This window comes from Loxodonta africana, chromosome 8 (genome assembly GCF_030014295.1).
Source record: "Loxodonta africana isolate mLoxAfr1 chromosome 8, mLoxAfr1.hap2, whole genome shotgun sequence".
NCBI classification, from domain to species: domain Eukaryota; kingdom Metazoa; phylum Chordata; class Mammalia; order Proboscidea; family Elephantidae; genus Loxodonta; species Loxodonta africana.
In genome coordinates, this window is record NC_087349.1 from 121,601,118 (window position 1) to 121,618,881 (window position 17,764).

At 39.8% G+C, this 17,764-nt stretch overlaps 1 protein-coding gene across 1 annotated transcript in view; it reads left to right on the forward strand.

Moving 5' to 3' along the window:
• The window catches only part of GLUD1 (glutamate dehydrogenase 1), a 45,881-nt gene extending 32,477 nt beyond the window's left edge, over positions 1 to 13,404 (forward strand). Inside the window, exons 8-13 of the mRNA XM_003418601.3 lie at positions 110 to 247; positions 1,123 to 1,203; positions 4,357 to 4,480; positions 5,255 to 5,346; positions 11,074 to 11,136; positions 12,100 to 13,404. Coding sequence (XP_003418649.1) covers positions 110 to 247; positions 1,123 to 1,203; positions 4,357 to 4,480; positions 5,255 to 5,346; positions 11,074 to 11,136; positions 12,100 to 12,219 — 618 coding nt within the window. The 3' untranslated portion in view covers positions 12,220 to 13,404. The remainder of the gene's footprint in view (positions 1 to 109; positions 248 to 1,122; positions 1,204 to 4,356; positions 4,481 to 5,254; positions 5,347 to 11,073; positions 11,137 to 12,099) is intronic.
• Positions 13,405 to 17,764: the final 4,360 nt, after the last annotated feature.

Consider the following 17,764-nt stretch of genomic DNA (forward strand, 5'->3'; position numbering starts at 1 on the left):
TTAAAATGTAGCTCAAAGAGCTTTTAATAAATAAATTTCATGTTATAATCACTAAACAAACATTTGAACTCTGGTGCAGCCATTTGTTTTGATTTTTGATCTATTACAGCAACATGGGTCAATCATGGGCTTCCCCAAGGCAAAGCCCTATGAAGGGAGCATTTTGGAAGCAGACTGTGACATACTGATCCCAGCAGCCAGCGAGAAGCAGTTGACCAAGTCCAATGCACCCAGAGTCAAAGCCAAGGTAACGGCATTCTAGAAACTGGGTTCAACATTATCAGCGTGGTACGATGTTGTTGTTAGTTGCCATCAAGTGGGTTCGAACTCATGGCAACCCTAGGTACAACAGAATGAAATGTTGCCTGGTCCTGCACTTCATGATCTTTGGCAAGTGTGAGTCCCTTGTTGCAGCCGCTATGTATTTTAAGTGCCTTCCAAAGCCCGCAGGCTCATCTTCCAGCATTCTGTCAGACAGCATTCTGTTGTGACCCATAGGGTTTTCACTGGCTAATTTTTGGAAATAGATCATCGGGCTTTTCTTCCTAGACTGTCTTTTTCCAGAAACTCCACTGAAACCTGTCCACCGTGGGTGACTCTGCTGGCATTTGAAGTAACGGTGGCATAGCTTTCAGTATCACAGCAACACATAAGCCGTCACAGTGTGGCGAACTGACAGACAGGTCAGCTCTGATTGGGTTTCCTTTTTTTGTTTGTTTGTTTTTTTCTTATGAGCTGTAATCGACTTGACAGCAATGGCTTTGGTTTGGGTTTTTTTTTTTTTTAACAGCTTTGTTATATGCCGTTGAGTTGATTCTGACTCATAGCGACCCTATAGGACAGAGTAGAGCTGCCGCGTAGAGTTTCCGAAGAGTGGCTGGTGGATTCGAAATGCTAACCTTGTGGTTAGTAGCCAAACTCTTAACCACTGTGCCACCAGGGCTCCTTAACAGCTTTATTGGGATATAATTAACATACCATAGAGTTCTCTCATTTAAAGTGTACCCTTCAATGACTTGTAGTGTATTCACAGAGCTGTGAGGCCATCCCTGTGGATTTCCTCTTCATCCTTCAGTGGGGAGGATTTGTCGATGTTATTGGCATTTCTGTGTGTTTTTGTAGATCATTGCTGAAGGGGCCAATGGACCTACAACTCCAGAAGCTGATAAGATTTTTCTGGAGAGGAACATTATGGTGATTCCTGTAAGTCATTTATGTTTGTCAGGTTTTACATGTACTTGGGATCATAATTGTCTTGCAGGGAATTGGAAGGAAAGGGGACTGTTAATTTCCCAAACTGTCATGATTTTTCCATCTTTATTTTGGTTTTAAGAAATACAGAAGCATGGTTAGTATAATGAGTCTGACAATTATCATTTTCTTCCAACTTCAGGCTTTCTTGAGTATGTGTTAGCCTTCTAAGAATACAATTATGTAGATGTATATTGTACTGAGAGTACTATTCTAACTAAATGTAAAATGTCCTGTATGATTCCTAACCTTGTCTGCTTCAGATGTCCCTGTTGTATGCAAAAGATCATGTGCTCATGTTTGTTAGAGGATAAGCATGGGGTCTACACCAAAAAACAAAAAGACATTAGGGTAGACTTGGAGTGCATATCAAAGAGTCTCTTTTCCTGAAAGCGCTTAAGACGTTCCCTTAAACCGAAATGGCTAATGGAGGGGGGATGCTGATCATCTGGTGAGACTGCCCTCAGACCGTCCAGTCCAAAGTTGTTGGGCAAGCAGTCATGTCTGAGAACTTTTTTCATAGAGAAGAGGCTCTAGCCAAAGTTGATCAAATACTGGTTGAATAATAAACCAATAAATGATTTTTTTTTTTTTTTTTTTTCAAATGGAAAAAAGCTTAGATGGGCTGGGAAAGAGGTTTGTTGAATTAGTGTGGCATACCTCAGAGATGGAGATATCATGGATTTGGTTCCAGACCGCTGTAATATAGCAAATACCCCAATGAAGTGAGTCACACAAATTTTTTTGGTTTCCCAGTACATATAAAAGACACTGTACTGTAGTATGTTAAGTGTGCAGTAGCATTATACCTAAAAAAAAAAAAAATACCTTAATTACAATATGCTTTATTGCTAAAAAATGCTAACCATCATCTGACCCTTCAGCCAGTTGTAATCATTTTGCTGATGGAGGATCTTGCCTCAATGTTGATGTCTGCTGACTGATCAGGGTGGTGGTTTTTGAAGGTTGGGGTGGCTGTGGTAATTTCTTAAAGTAAGACAACAATAAAGTTTGCTGCATCGATTGACTCTTCCTTTCATGAAAGATTTCTCTGTAGCACATGATGCTGTTTGATAGCTTTTTACCCACAGTAGAACTTTTTTCACAGTTGGAGTCAATCCTCTCAAACTCTGCTGCTGCTGTATCAACTAAGTTGAAATGTAATATTCTAAATCCTTTGTTATCATTTCACCAGGAGTAGATTCCATCTCAAGAAACCACTTTCTTTGCTCATCCATAAGAAACAACTCTTCATCCATTCAGCTTTTATCATGAGATTGCAGCAATTCTGTCTTCTAATTCTAGGTCTCCTTAAAGTCATCCGTCAGGGTTGGAATCAACTTCTCCCAAACTCTTGTTAGTGTTGATATTTTGACGTCCTCCCATGAATCGCAAATGTTATTAATGGCATCTAGAATGGTGGATCCTTTCCAGAATGTTTTCAATTTACTTTGCCCAGATCCATCAGAGGAATCACTATCTATGGGGCAGATATAGCCTTACAAAATGTATTTCTTAAATAATAAGACTTGAAAGTCAAAATTACTCCTTGATTCATGGGCTGCAGAATGCATGCTGTATTAGCAGCCGTGAAAACAACACTAATCTCCTTGTACATCTCCGTCAGAGCTCTTGGGTGACCAGGTACATTGTCAACAAACAGTAATATTTTGAAAGAAATCTTTTTTTCTGAGCAGTAGGTCTCAACAGTGGGCTTAAAATACTCAGTAAACCACCCATGTTGTAAACAGATGTGCTGTCATCCACGCTTTGTTGTTCCTTTGTTCTAGGCAGAGTATATTTAGCATAACTGTTAGGGGCCTTAGGATTTTTGGTATGGTAAATGAGCACTGGCTTCAACTTAAAGTCACCAGCTGCATTAGCCCCTAACAAAAGAGTCAGCCTGTCCTTTGAAACTTTGAAGGTAGGCCTTGACTAGCTATGAAAGTCCTAAAGGGCATCGTCTTACAATCTAAAACTAGTTCATCTGCGTTGAAAATCCATTCTTGAGTGTAGCCGCCTCCGTCCGTTATCCTGGCTGGATCTTCCGGAGAACTTGCTACCGCTGCTGCATCGCACTTGCTGCTTCACTTTGCACTTTAACGTTAGGAAGATGGCTTCTTGCCTTAAACGTTGTGCACCAGCCTCTGCTGGCTTCAGACTTTTCCTCTGCTGCTTCCTCACCTCTCTCAGCCTTCACAGAATTAAAGAGAGTTAGGACCTTGCTCTGGGTGAGGCTTTGGTTTACGGGAATGTTGTGGCTGGTTTGATCTTTTATCCATCCAGACCACTAAAACTTTCTTCATATCAGCAATAAGGCCGTCTTGCTTTCTTATCATTCATCTACTCACTGGAGCAGCGCTTTTAATTTCCTTCAAGTATCTTTCCTTTTCATTCACAGATTGGCTAAATGTTTGGCATAAGAGGCCTCGATTTCAGCCTACCTTGGCTTTCGACATGCCTTCCTCACTAAGGTTAATCATTTCTAGGTTTGGATTTAAAGTAAGAGACATGCAACTCTTCCTTTCCCTTGGACACTTAGAGGCCACTGTAGGGTTATTAATTGGCCTAATTTCAATATTGTCGTGTGTCAGGGAATGGGGAGGCCCGAGGAGAGGGAGAGAGACAGGGGAACCACTGGTCGGTGGAGCAGCCAGAACACACACGTATATGAAGTTCACCGTCGTGTCTGGGCGCGGTCTGTGGTGTCCCAAAACAATTACAATAGTAACACAAAGATCACTGATCACAGATCACCATAACAGATATAATAATAATGAAAAAGTTTGAAACATTCAAGAATTACCAAAATATGACGGAGACACAAAGTGAGCACACGCTGTGGGAAAAATGGCGCCAATAGACTTGCTGAACGTAGGGTTGCCACAAACCTTCAATTCATTAAAGATGCAATATTTGCGAAGCGCAATAAAGCGAGGTATGACAGAACTTTCAGCTACTATTAAGATACATTTAGAAAATTTGGAACTTGATCTTGCTGTGATATTGATACTGAAATTGAGCTCTTAGGTACATTGTAAGTGTTTATTAAGATGTTGGTCTTCTAATTTCTCTGGTGTCTTCCTGTCACATTTTTGTGTATAGGACCTCTACTTGAATGCCGGAGGAGTGACAGTCTCTTACTTTGAGTGGCTGAAGAATCTCAATCATGTCAGTTATGGCCGCCTGACCTTCAAATATGAAAGGGACTCTAACTACCACCTGCTCAGTGAGTGTTGATGATCCTGTTCTCCAAAAGCAATTGTTTAAGGCCAGTTAAAAGGCTGGAAAAAGCATCCTCTTTAGAGAACAAACGTCCCTTTAATCTTAGAGAATTTAGTCTCACAACAGAAAATTATACTATTCTATCTGCGAGGCTTGGACGAAAAGTATACATTTCCTTATGTATATTCAGTGTATTGACTACTACATATTCATATCAGATTTTTCTGGAATGCAGTATAATCTGTAAATTAGTAATATTATTAAAAAGTATCACTTAAAAATGTGGCTTCTGCCATTAACACCCTTTCATTTCTTTCTCTGGTTGCACTTAGTAAAGGCCTGCCCAGTGTCCAGAATTTTTTGAGTTTTCTGATGAGAATACTTGTTTCTCTTTGATTAGAATAAGCCCCAGAATTAGCAGTTGAGTTTCTCATCAGGCTGAAATAAGACCTCCAACTGAGTTTCTTTTTACTCAGCCCACTCTTTGTCCCTCAGCATTTTCTCTTTAATAAAGCCAAGGAAAAACCCTGGTAATGGGTGTTATGGAAACAGAGCAGTGACCTGAATTCACATTTACAAAGGAATTTGGTGAAGTGTTTTATTCTTCGTGAACTGAGTTGTAAGTGATTGATGCTTTTACGTCATTACTATTACTATTAAAGGTTTCTAAAATTCTGTATTAGTTTGTGGGTTTACAGATAAGAAATAGTTTGAGACTACTTTGGGTTTTTGTTTTTTTTTTTTAATTAACAAGACCTTATCTCTTGACTTTTTATAGTGTCTGTTCAAGAGAGTTTAGAAAGAAAATTTGGAAAGCACGGTGGAACTATTCCCATTGTACCCACAGCAGAGTTCCAAGATAGGATATCGGTGAGTATGGTCGAGACTTGTGTTTAACACACTGCCTGCTCTTTTCTTTGTATTCGGTCCAGGTAGGGTGAGTTGAGTTAAGGAGCAGTCATCGGCATAGCAGTAATTGTGTTACTTGAGTGCTTTGTACCTACCCTTTCCTTGTGTTCTAAAATGGAGTAAGAGTCCTAGTGACTGAGAACAGATTCAAAATAAATAATGAATGGTACCTCTGCTTTTGGTACTTTGGTAAATAATTGTCAAAGATGACTATGTATTTCAGTTCCATTAAGCTTCAGAGAAACAGAAAGTTAAGACAGATTAGAAAAGATATTTGATATTAATAAATAATGTCTCTATAAGTCAGAGTCAACTTGACAGCAGCAGGTTCGGTTTTTAGTTTGATAGACAGGATACGTTGCTAGCACACACACGTCACAAAAAGAACTTCCTCACCAATAAATGACAGAAGATATGAACAATGAGTTACAACAAATAAACCTGGAAAACTGATTAACCTCACTGTTAAAACATTACAAGTTAAAATCAGGCATTTTTTATTTATTAAAGTTGGAAAAACAATTAAAAAAATTTTTTTTTTATGTTATACCTCTATTCTGATGACAGCGCAGGTTGGTGTAGCTCTTCGGAAAATCATTTGATGAGTTATTAAAGTGTTCCTGCCCCTGACAGTGTAATAATCCCCTCTCTGGAAACTTTTCCTCATAATTCCAGCGGAAAGGAATGACTGCATGCATGATGATGTTCATTGAAAATGTATTTACAGTTATTTTTTAAGTTATATTTGATTTAACGGTCCAGTGACTGGGAAATGGCTCTGTTACAGTATGTCTTCTTATGGAATATTCAGTCATGGAAAGTGATTTAAGACTGCATTGTGATATTGCAACATGGGGAAAGTTTAGTTAAGGTTGTTTTGAAAGGGAATAGGTGCTTTTGCCACTCCAAAACCTCCCTCTTCCTCGGATCCCTGTTAGTTCCAGTACTCTCTCTAGAATGCTCTGACTCAGCTATCACCGCGTCTCTGTGGCTTTCTCAGAAAGTGCCCTGTGTGTGCGAGAATTGGTTTCTCGTCCATCAGTTGAGCCAGCATGTCATGCACACTGCCATTACAAGTGACCTATAGTGCACGCAATGACCTTGACCACTCCCTCTGCTCTCGCTCTCGCTCCCTTTGGCCTCCTTGCTTCCTAGCGTATGCCTGGCATATAGCAGTCCCTCAGACTGCAGTGTTTAGAGGTGGAACAGAAGAGGACAACCGGTGAGTGAGTTAGGAAGACAGAACTGGGATGACTTTATTCTTTTTAAAACAATCTCTACTCGATGTGTTGGTCTCCCAATTTTCGAATACTTTTAGTGCTTCTATTTTAGACTTTGGTGCTTTCTCACCTCTGATTGAGTTGCTTGTTGCAAGGAGTCTTGTAATAAGTGTCAGCTGAAGACCCAGTTTTCTTCCTGCTTCCTCCAGCCATGCTTTGGCCCTACCAGGACCTACGTCCAATGACCCGACCACCTTTTTACTGTCCTTCATTGCTAATGTCCTCACTTCTCTCCCTGTCTCCCTGAAATTACATGTCCATCACTACATCTGTCTGACCTTCAGCATCATCAGACCCCCTTGTTAACACCTGGACCCTGGTTACGTCCAACTTTCTGCCTCTTCCATGCAGCACTTGTTGCTAGAGGCTCTGCTGACTAACTTTAACCCATGACCTCTCACCTCATGGTGGCTCTCATTGCTTCCTGCAGTCACAGCTGCTTTGCCTGTTCTATTCATTTTCTCACTCTTCTGCACAATTGTCACATGAACCTTCTTGTCACTCCCCCTCACTGCAGCCAACAACCCAGTATCTGTGTTCACAGAAAAAGCTGACACAACCAGGCAACTTGTACATCTGCTCAGCTCTCGGTGCCTTTACCCTGTTCCACGTCATCTCTCCTGCTATTGTAAATCAACTCTTTGTGCTTCCGTGAAGCCCACTTTTTCCACGCACGCTTTGGGCGGCCTGTTCTCAACTGCTCAAATGCACCGTTACAGCAAACTTTCACTTCCTCGCCTGTGCCATTAGTTTTCCTCGACTAGATCATTCCTGTCATGGTACAAAATGCCGTTTCCAGAAATGTGAAAAATTCTTTTTCCCTGAATTTTATTTATTTTGTTGTTGTTAAGGATATACACAGCAAAACATACACCAATTCAGCAGTTTCTGTGTGTACAGTTTAGTGACACTGATTACGTTCTTCTAGTTGTGTAGCCGTTCTCACCCTCCTATTCTGAGTTGTTCCTCCCTCGTTAACATAAACTCAGTGCTCCTTAAGATTCCTATCTAATCTTTCAAGTTGCCATTATCAATTTGATCCCATATAGATGGTTCTTAGGTTCACCCTTCAGCCAAAGATTAGACAGGCCCATAAAACAAAATGAGACTAAATGGGCATACCTAGCCAGGGGCAAGGACTAGAAGGCAGGAGAGTACAGGAAGGCTGGTAATAGGGAACCCAAGGTGAAGAAGGGGAGAGTGTGGACACGTCGTGGGGTTGGCAACCAGTGTCACAAAACAATGTGTGTATTGTTTAATGAGAAACTAATTTACTCTGTAAACCTTCATCTGAAGCACTAAAAAAAAGAGCATAATGCTCAAGGCAGACCTTTTTACTAGTTAAACTAAACTGTTGTTTGGTTTTAAGAAGACTTCAGGGAATATTTTTTTGTTTAAGGTTTAAAGATTATCTCAGGGCAGTAGTTTCCGGGGTTCATCCAGTCACCATGGCTCCAGAGAGTCAGGAGTTGATGGGAATATGAAATTCTGTTCTGCATTTTCTCAGTACTGCTCAGGATTCTTTTATGGAGTATTTGATCAAAACGTTCAGTAATGGTAGCCAGGCACGATCCAGTTCTTCTGGTCTCATGGCACAGGCAGCATGGAGGCAATTAGCCACACATTTAATATCTTCTACCTATTCCTAACTCTCTTTCTCTGTTGCTCCAGGTGAATAGAGATCAATTGATGACCGCTTGCAAGCTCTTAAGACCCCAGGCGCTACTGAACAGAAGCACTAAACACGTTATTAGGCCAATTAACTAGGATGTCTCATAAAACCATGACTCTAACCTCTAAGCAGCTACTCTTTTTTTTTTTGGTCTTTGTTGTAAATACATCACACAACTTTTTGCCAATTCAAAAAAAAAAAAAACGGGAAGTAACAAATGTTGGCAAGGATGCGGGAAAATTGAAACCCTTATCCATTGCTAGTGGGAATGCAAAATGATACAGCCATTGTGCAAAACACTGTAGTGGTTCTTCAGAAAACTAAAAATAAAACTACCATTTGACCCAGCAATTCCACTCCTAGGTATATACCCAAAACACTTGAAAGCAGAGACTCAAAAAGAGACTTATACACCAGTGTTCACCGCAGTACTAATTCACAGTAGCCAAAAAGTGGAAGCAACCTAAATGCCTATCAAAAGATGAAATGGATAAGCAAAATGTGGTACATACATATGATGGAATACTACTCAGCCAACAGGAGAAATGAAGTCTTGGTCATAGCGACCCTATAGGACAGAGTAGAACTGCCAGATAGAGTTTCCAAGGAGCACCTGGCAAATTCAAACTGCCGACCTCTTGGTTAGCAGCCATAGCATTTAACCACTACACCGCCAGGGTTTCTGAAGTCTTGGTATGTACTGCAATATGGATGGCACTTGAAGACATTATACTGAGTGAGATAAGCCAACCACCAAAGGACAGATAGTATATGACCTTATATGTAAAAGCAAATGTACGGAGACCAGAGTTTATTAGCAGTTAGCAGGGGCCAAAGGGAAGGGGAAAAGGGGGTTAATGATGATGGAAAAATCCCCTTGATTAGGAGTAGGGTTGCACAACTGATTATTGTAACTGCTGTGTTTATATATATATATAAATCCCACTTCGTCTTCCACTTATTGCTATTTTTGTTTCACCTACAGTAAACTTCCTTGAAAGAGCTACATATACTGTCTCCAATTCTTTTATGATTCTTCTGTTCTTGAATCTATTCTTTTGCCTACCACTTCACCAGAAATGTTCTTGTCAGGGTAACCAGTGATATCAGCATTGCCATATCTAAATACACCTTTCTCAGCAGCTCATCCTACTTGACCTATCAGCAGCTCTTGTCACAATTGATCGCTCTCTACCTTGGAACATTCACTTCTAGGACACCACATTCTCCTAGCTTTCTTCCTGCCTCACTAGCCATTCTTTCTCATTGCCTTTTACGAGTACCTCTTTGTCTCTCCACACTCTTGACGTTAGAGGGCCTGAATCCCTGAACCACTTCTTGAACTAGATTCAGGTCTTTGGTGAATCTCACTCAGCCTAGCCTCATGGTTTTAAATCCTTGTATATTTTCTCTTCTCATTAGAATGAAATTTTCCATGAGAACAGAGAAATTTTATTATTTGTTCTCTGATGTAGCCCCCATGCCTGGAAGAGTACCTGGCGCATAGTAGGCTCTCAGTAAATATCTGCTGATTGGCTGAATAAATGAGTGAACAAAACAGTGATATTCTACCTGTAAACCAAGCGTGTTTCCTCCTCTTAGCTTGACAGAGCAAAACGAAGTTTAACCCAAATATTTTGTGACCAATATAAATTTTACAGAAATACACTTTCTTAAATGAACACAGCATGAATTGGATGATCATCAGCATATATCCCCCGATATTGAAAAGTGAAACTCTGAGGCATTTTAGGTAACTTTTGTTGGTGACTCAATTTAGGTTTTTATCTGATATGTTCAGGATATGTATTTTATAGCTCTTTTATATGTCACGTGAAAGGTTGTGGCTGCTGTTAGGTGCTGTGAAGTCGATTCTGACTCATAGCTACCCTATAGAACAGAGTAAAACTGCCCCATAAGGTTTCCAAGGAGCAGCTGGTGGATTTGAACTGCCAGCCTTTTGGTTAGCAGCCAAGCTCTTAACCACTGCGCCACCAGGGCTCCACTTAAGGGTGCTCGTGATCGTGAATTGTCCTTAAGTTTTACAAAGCATTCCAGGAAGCAAGACAGAGGAATCTTTCTCAACAGATTGACTCATCAGAGATAATTGACAAAGAAACTAGATAAGCTGGCTTGGTGGTCAGAGGTTCTGGGTTATATCCTGGTTCTAAAAATAGCTATCTGTTACTTTGGCCAACTTCTCTGGTCCTCAGTTTCCTCACCACTAAAGTTAGGGGTTAACTAAATAAGTGCTGAGATCCATCCAGCTTTAAAAGCTGGTGGTACTACTGAATACGCAGGCAGGATTCTACCCCAGAGCTGCACAGGAATTAGCCATATTCCTTCCTGTGTCTTGTTCACCCGGGGAGCTGATGTGCGTGCTTCATGACCTGACAGGGTAACGTGTTCTAGTGTATCTATTGCTGAGACGGGCAAGAGTGCTGGGCACCATCCTTCCGCCGTGTTCCCTAGTCTATACTTTTTGTGTTCATTTTTACCACGATCTTATTTGATGAGTGTTTCTGTTTGCTGTCAGACATAATTAAAACTAAACTGTGGTTAAAATGCAGCTACCTAAAATAAGTATTAAGATGCTGTACAGACATTAAATATATCTTTACTGAAAGACAAAACAATCTTGCCTGGCTATATATTGACTTAAGAGGCCTTCTTACTCTTGTAGGTAAAGTATGTTTTTGTCTGGTTTTCTTAAACTTTTGTTCTTTTTCCTAACAGGGTGCATCTGAGAAGGACATCGTGCACTCTGGCTTAGCTTACACCATGGAGCGCTCTGCCAGGGTATGTGTGCAGATGCTGTTTGCATTTCTGCTAGTTACATGACAGGCAACTCAACCGTGTTATCTCAGCTGCCAGATTGTGTGTGTGGTGATAGAGAAGAGCAATCTGTTCAGATGTTCCTCATTCGTGGGGAGCAAAACATACGCTTCCTCAGTGTTAAATGATGAGCAGTGTTTCCTCTTCAGGGTCTTCAAATACTTGTGCCAGGCCTTTGGAAATAAATAGAAATGCCACGTTTAGTAGGGAAGGAGTGATGTTGGACAGTTAGCTAGATATCGTGTAGTTAGCCAAACAGAATTGCAGCTCAGTCACCACCATGTTATAGCTACAGGAAGCTACCATACCATGGAATTTGCTATAGGTACAACTTTTTCTGACCATCTGACCCCTGTTTCAAGGCCTTAAACACAGTTTGAGTTCAGTTTTCCTAATTTCTTCTTGTGTTCAGAATCTGTCTGCTTGGATTTAAGTTAAAATAGTACAAGCAGATGTTGGCGAAAAAGAAGTTGGTGCTTCTTAGGGTGTTTTGTTGTTGTTGACTTTTTTTATATAATTCACCTACCATAAAATTCACCATTTTAAAATCTACAGTTCGGTGGGTTTTAGTATATTCATGATCTGTCTAATTCCAGAATATTTTCATCACTTTCTTCTTAGTTTTTTTGAAAAATCACAGAATATATCAAATGAACTTGTTGCAGACAGTAGGATAGCTAAAGGACAGAAACAGCTTATACCTAAAATTCTAAAGAGTAACTTCTTAGTGTTGCATAGACAACAACCAAAGTTAATTCCAGAGGCGTAGTATGTCTGATGAGCGTTTGCTATATTCTGGCTGCCCTGCCCTGTCCTCCCTGGACATGGTGACAGGGTAACTGGTCCCAAGCCCACGTGTGCCTCATGATGCGCTGCCCAGCTGCTGGAGTTGGGGTGGTCTTCACTGCACTTTCTCCTTCGTTTCAGCAAATCATGCGCACAGCCATGAAGTATAACCTGGGGCTGGACCTGAGAACCGCTGCCTATGTCAACGCCATTGAGAAAGTCTTCAAGGTGTACAACGAAGCTGGCGTAACCTTCACATAGATGGATTACAGCTGGCTTCTCCATTACCCTCTCCACCTGTAGCTTCTGCAGACCTATCACAAGTTTACATGTAACCACAGAAATCTCTTTCTCTCATGACTTACTAGGTAACAGACACCATTCTCAACAAGCCAGTCGAAATCAGCCTCGTAAAAGGAAAGAAAGAAATGAAGGTTAGGTGATCACGTACAAGCTGATCAGTGTGAAGGTAGAAATCATCCATGCCAGAGGACCATTTGGGATATTTTTCTTGGAATAAAAAACCTCTTCCATCTGGCTCTTGCTTCCCTGCTTCGTGGCTGCATCCCAACACGCCAATTACTGTTGTTTGGGATGAGCCCCTTAGTCCTAGAGCAGCCAGTGGCGTGCGTTCTTTCACTCTGGACAAGCCTGGGGTGTGCTATAACTTAGAAGTATTTAAGAAGTAGCTGTGTGGCATCTCAGAAGGTGGCATGGTCCTAAAGTGAGTTATTGATGTTTCACAGCAGTAAAATAACTCAGTTTTGCAGGTTGCAAACAAAAATGAGAGCTATTCCTCTTTATGCATTTCATTCTTTTATAAAATCAGTACATGCCGCTCTAATAAAATTGCCTTGAATCCCTTAACAAGCCTAACCTTGACTCAAGCAGAGAATGCCTATAAACATAAATGGAAAAAGCTAGTATTTTTATAACATAAACAGTATCATTTATAGCTTATCAGTTGTGTATTGTTGTCCAGCAAAAATAAAGCCAGATGGAGAGTTATCTTCCTAACTGCCCGTGTTGGAGGCCATTTTTGTTAAGACTGTCTGAATCTGCTAACTACAATTATGACACAAAGTCCAAAGAATGCAGTAACCTCCTTATCATGCTAATTAATTTTTATTTGAAGGATCTATCATGTTGACTAATTGAACAATAATTTAAGTAGAGTATCCCAGAAAAATAGATACTCAAGTTTTCCTGTGTGGAGGCTTGCTGGCAGCTCTGAGTATTGCCCTGGGCTCAGCTCTGCGGCCTTTTTCTCTTGAGAGCCCCACACACTGCCCACAAGCTTACTTCACAACATCTGACTGAAAACAACCCTGGATTCCGTGTTGTGTTGGGAGTTGTTTGGCCAGGGCCCTTTGAAAAGAAGTGTCCCAGTGAAATGCTAGATACTATTTATGTAATGAATGAACGTCTTTTTTTTTTTTTTTTAAACAACAATAATACCCTTTCAGAAATTTCTAACTACTTTGTAACTGCATGACTTAACCTGGTGATAAAGCAGTTATTAAAAGTCTACCTTTTCCAAAGTGTATGTGTCCTTTCCGTGTTTTTATATTTGATAATGCCTCTTTTAGTAGATGATTAACTACAATTGGGTTTCTAAAATCCTTGTCCCTCCACCTACACATCACTTCTTTCCACTACATTGTGAGCTGCTTTCTCTTGTGCTTCATTTTATTAAACTATTAACGGCTTCTCTTGGGGAAGAGGGCCTAGTGCTAAGAGCTGATTTACTAGAGTAATTTTAAGTGCCTTTTTTGATGAAAGGAGGGTTCCTTGATTATGTTGGCTTTTTCAATCTGTCAAGCTTAACTAAAAAAATACATTTCTTTTCTATATCATGTATTCACATGATATAGGATGTAGGAAAAGTCAATTTAATAGACCAAAACAAACAACAACAACAAAAAAAACCTGTTGCCGTTGAGTTGATTCCAACTCATAGCCACCTTGTAGGACAGAGTAGAACTGCCCCATAGGGTTTCCATGCAGCAGCTGGTGGATTCTAACTGCCAGCCTTTTGGTTAACAGGCAGCTTTTTTAACCACTGTGCCACCAGGACTCCAATTTAATAGACGTTATTAAATACATACGTAAGCGGATAAATGGTTAAGTTCACAGATGGGCATTAGTGGGCACAGATGTTCTGTGCGCTCACCCTGGTGTCTGGTCACAGTCTTGCTTCCTGTGAATCTTTACCCAATTCCAGGTCTCCCAGCTCCTGGAGCAGGGCTTTCTCTTTGCATTTTCTCCAACTGATTTTTGTTTTTAATAATTTAGCCACTGAATGTAATTAAGAAAATGCTAACTGAAATCAACAGAACTCGGTGTAGACCTGATTCTACCAGTTTTAGCTGCCAAACCTGGAGCCTAACTTTGAACAGGTCTTTTTGTTCAGTAACAGTTCTGATTGTCCCTGGTTCTGAGTATCAAGTCAGTGGGTAAACAAGCCCCCTTGACCCCATGTCTGCTCGCGCTCTCCATGGGAGCCCTAAAGTACGTTGGAGGACTGCTGCAAAGTATACTTTTTTTTCTAGCGCACATGGAACATTCTCTAGAATAGACCACATATTAGGTCATAAAGCAAACCTTTGCAGAATCCAAAACATCGAAATATTACAAAGCATCTTCTCAGACCACAAGGCAATAAAACTAGAAATCAGTAACAGAAAAACTAGGGAAAAGAAATCAAATACTTGGAAAATAAACAATGCCCTCCTGAAAAAAGACTGGGTTATAGAAGACATCAAGGAGGGAATAAGGAAATTCATAGAAAGCAACGAGAATGAAAATACTTCCTGTCAAAACCTCTGGGACACAGCAAAAGCAGTGCTCAGAGGCCAATTTATATTGATAAGTAACACACATACAAAAAGAAGAAAGAGCCAAAATCAGAGAACTGTCCCTACAACTTGAACAAATAGAAAGCGAGCAACAAAAGAATCCATCAGGCACCAGAAGAAAACAAATAATAAAAATTAGAGCTGAACTAAATGAATTAGAGAACAGAAAAACAATTGAAAGAATTAACAAAGCCAAAAGCTGGTTCTTTGAAAAAATTAACAAAATTGATAAACCATTGGCTAGAATGACTAAAGAAATACAGGAAAGGAAACAACCCGAATAAGAAACGAGAAGGACCACATCACAACAGAACCAAATGAAATTAAAAGAATCATTTCAGATTATTATGAAAAATTGTACTCTAACAAATTTGCAAACCTAGAAGAAATGGATGAATTCCTGGAAAAACACTACCTACCTAAACTAACACATTCAGAAGTAGAACAACTAAATAGACCCCTAACAAAAAAAGAGATTGAAACGGTAATCAAAAAACTCCCAACAAAAAAAAAGCCCTGGCCCGGACGGCTTCACTGCAGAGTTCTACCAAACTTTCAGAGAAGAGTTAACCCCACTACTTCTGAAGGTATTTCAAAGCATAGAAAATGATGGAATACTACCCAACTCATTCTATGAAGCCACCATCTCCCTGATACCGAAACCAGGCAAAGACATTACAAAAAAAGAAAATTATAGACCTATATCCCTCATGAACATAGATGCAAAAATCCTCAACAAAATTCTAGCAGATGGAATCCAACAACACATCAAAAAAATAATTCACCCTGATCAAGTGGGATTTATACCAGGTATGCAAGGCTAGTTTAATATCAGAAAAACCATTAATGTAATCCATCACATAAATAAAACAAAAGACAAAAACCACATGATCTTATCAATTGATGCAGAAAAGGCATTTGACAAAGTCCAACACCCACTTATGATAAAAACTCTTACCAAAATAGGAATTGAAGGAAAATTCCTCAACATAATAAAGGGCATCTATTTTATGCAAAGCCAACAGCCAATATCACTCTAAATGGAGAGAACCTGAAAGCATTTCCCTTGAGAACGGGAACCAGACAAGGATGCCCTTTATCACCGCTCTTATTCAACATCGTGCTAGAAGTCCTAGCCAGGGCAATTAGGCTAGACAAAGAAATAAAAGGTATCCGGATTGGCAAGGAAGAAGTAAAGTTATCACCATTTGCAGATGACCTGATTATATACACAGAAAACCCTAAGGAATCCTCCAGAAAACTACTGAAACTAATAGAAGAGTTTGGCAGAGTCTCAGGTTATAAAGTAAACATACAAAAATCACCTGGATTCCTCTACATCAACAAAAAGAACACCGAAGAGGAAATAACCAAATCAATGCCATTCACAGTAGCCCCCAAGAAGATAAGATACTTAGGAATAAATCTTACCAAGGATGTAAAAGACCTATACAAAGAAAACTACAAAGCTCTACTACAAGAAATTCAAAAGGACATACTTAAGTGGAAAAACATACCTTGCTCATGGATAGGAAGACTTAACGTAGTAAAAATGTCTATTCTACCAAAAGCCATCTATACATACAATGCACTTCCGATCCAAATTCCAATGTCATTTTTTAAAGTGTTGGAGAAACAAATCACCAACTTCATATGGAAGGGAAAGAAGCCTCGGATAAGTAAAGCATTACTGAAAAAGAAGAAGGAAGTGGGAGGTCTCACTCTACCTGATTTCAGAACCTATTATACAGCCACAGTAGTCAAAACAGCCTGGTACTGGTACAACAGGCACATAGACCAATGGAACAGAATTGAGAACCCAGATATAGATCCATCCACGTATGAGCAGCTGATATTTGACAAAGGACCAGAGTCAGTTAATTGGGGAAAAGATAGCCTTTTTAACAAATGGTGCTGGCATAACTGGATATCCATTTGCAAAAAAATGAAACAGGACCCATACCTTACACCATGCACAAAAACTAACTCCAAGTGGAACAAAGACTAAAACGATAAAGATCATGGAAGAAAAAACAGGGACAACCTTAGGAGCCCTAATACAAGGCATAAACAGAATACAAAACATTACCAAAAATGACAAAGAGAAACCCGATAACTGGGAGCTCCTAAAAATCAAACACCTATGCTCATCTAAAGACTTCACCAAAAGAGTAAAAAGACCACCTACAGACTGGGAAAGAATTTTCAGCTATGACATCTCTGACCAGCGCCTGATCTCTAAAATCTATATGATTCTGTCAAAACTCAACCACAAAAAGACAAACAACGCAATCAAGAAGTGGGCAAAGGATATGAACACACACTTCACTAAAGAAGATATTCAGGCAGCTAACAGATACATGAGAAAATGCTCCCGATCATTAGCCATTAGAGAAATGCAAATTAAAACTACAATGAGATTCCATCTCACTCCAACAAAGCTGGCATTAATCCAAAAAACACAAAATAATAAATGTTGGAGAGGCTGCGGAGAGATTGGAACTCATACGCTGCTGGTAGGAATGTAAAATGGTACAACCACTTTGGAAATCTATCTGACATTATCTTAAACAGTTAGAAATAGAACTACCATACAACCCAGAAATCCCACTCCTCGGAATATACCCTAGAGATACAAGAGCCTTCACACAAACAGATATATGCACACCCATGTTTATTGCAGCTCTGTTTACAATAGCAAAAAGTTGGAAGCAACCAAGGTGTCCATCAACAGATGAATGGGTAAATAAATTGTGGTATATTCACCCAATGGAATACTACGCATCGATAAAGAACAGAGACGAATCTGTGAAACATTTCATAACATGGAGGAACCTGGAAGGCATTATGCTGAGTGAAATTAGTCAGAGGCAAAAGGACAAATATTGTATAAGACCACTATTATAAGATCTTGAGAAATAGTAAACCTGAGAAGAACACATACTTTT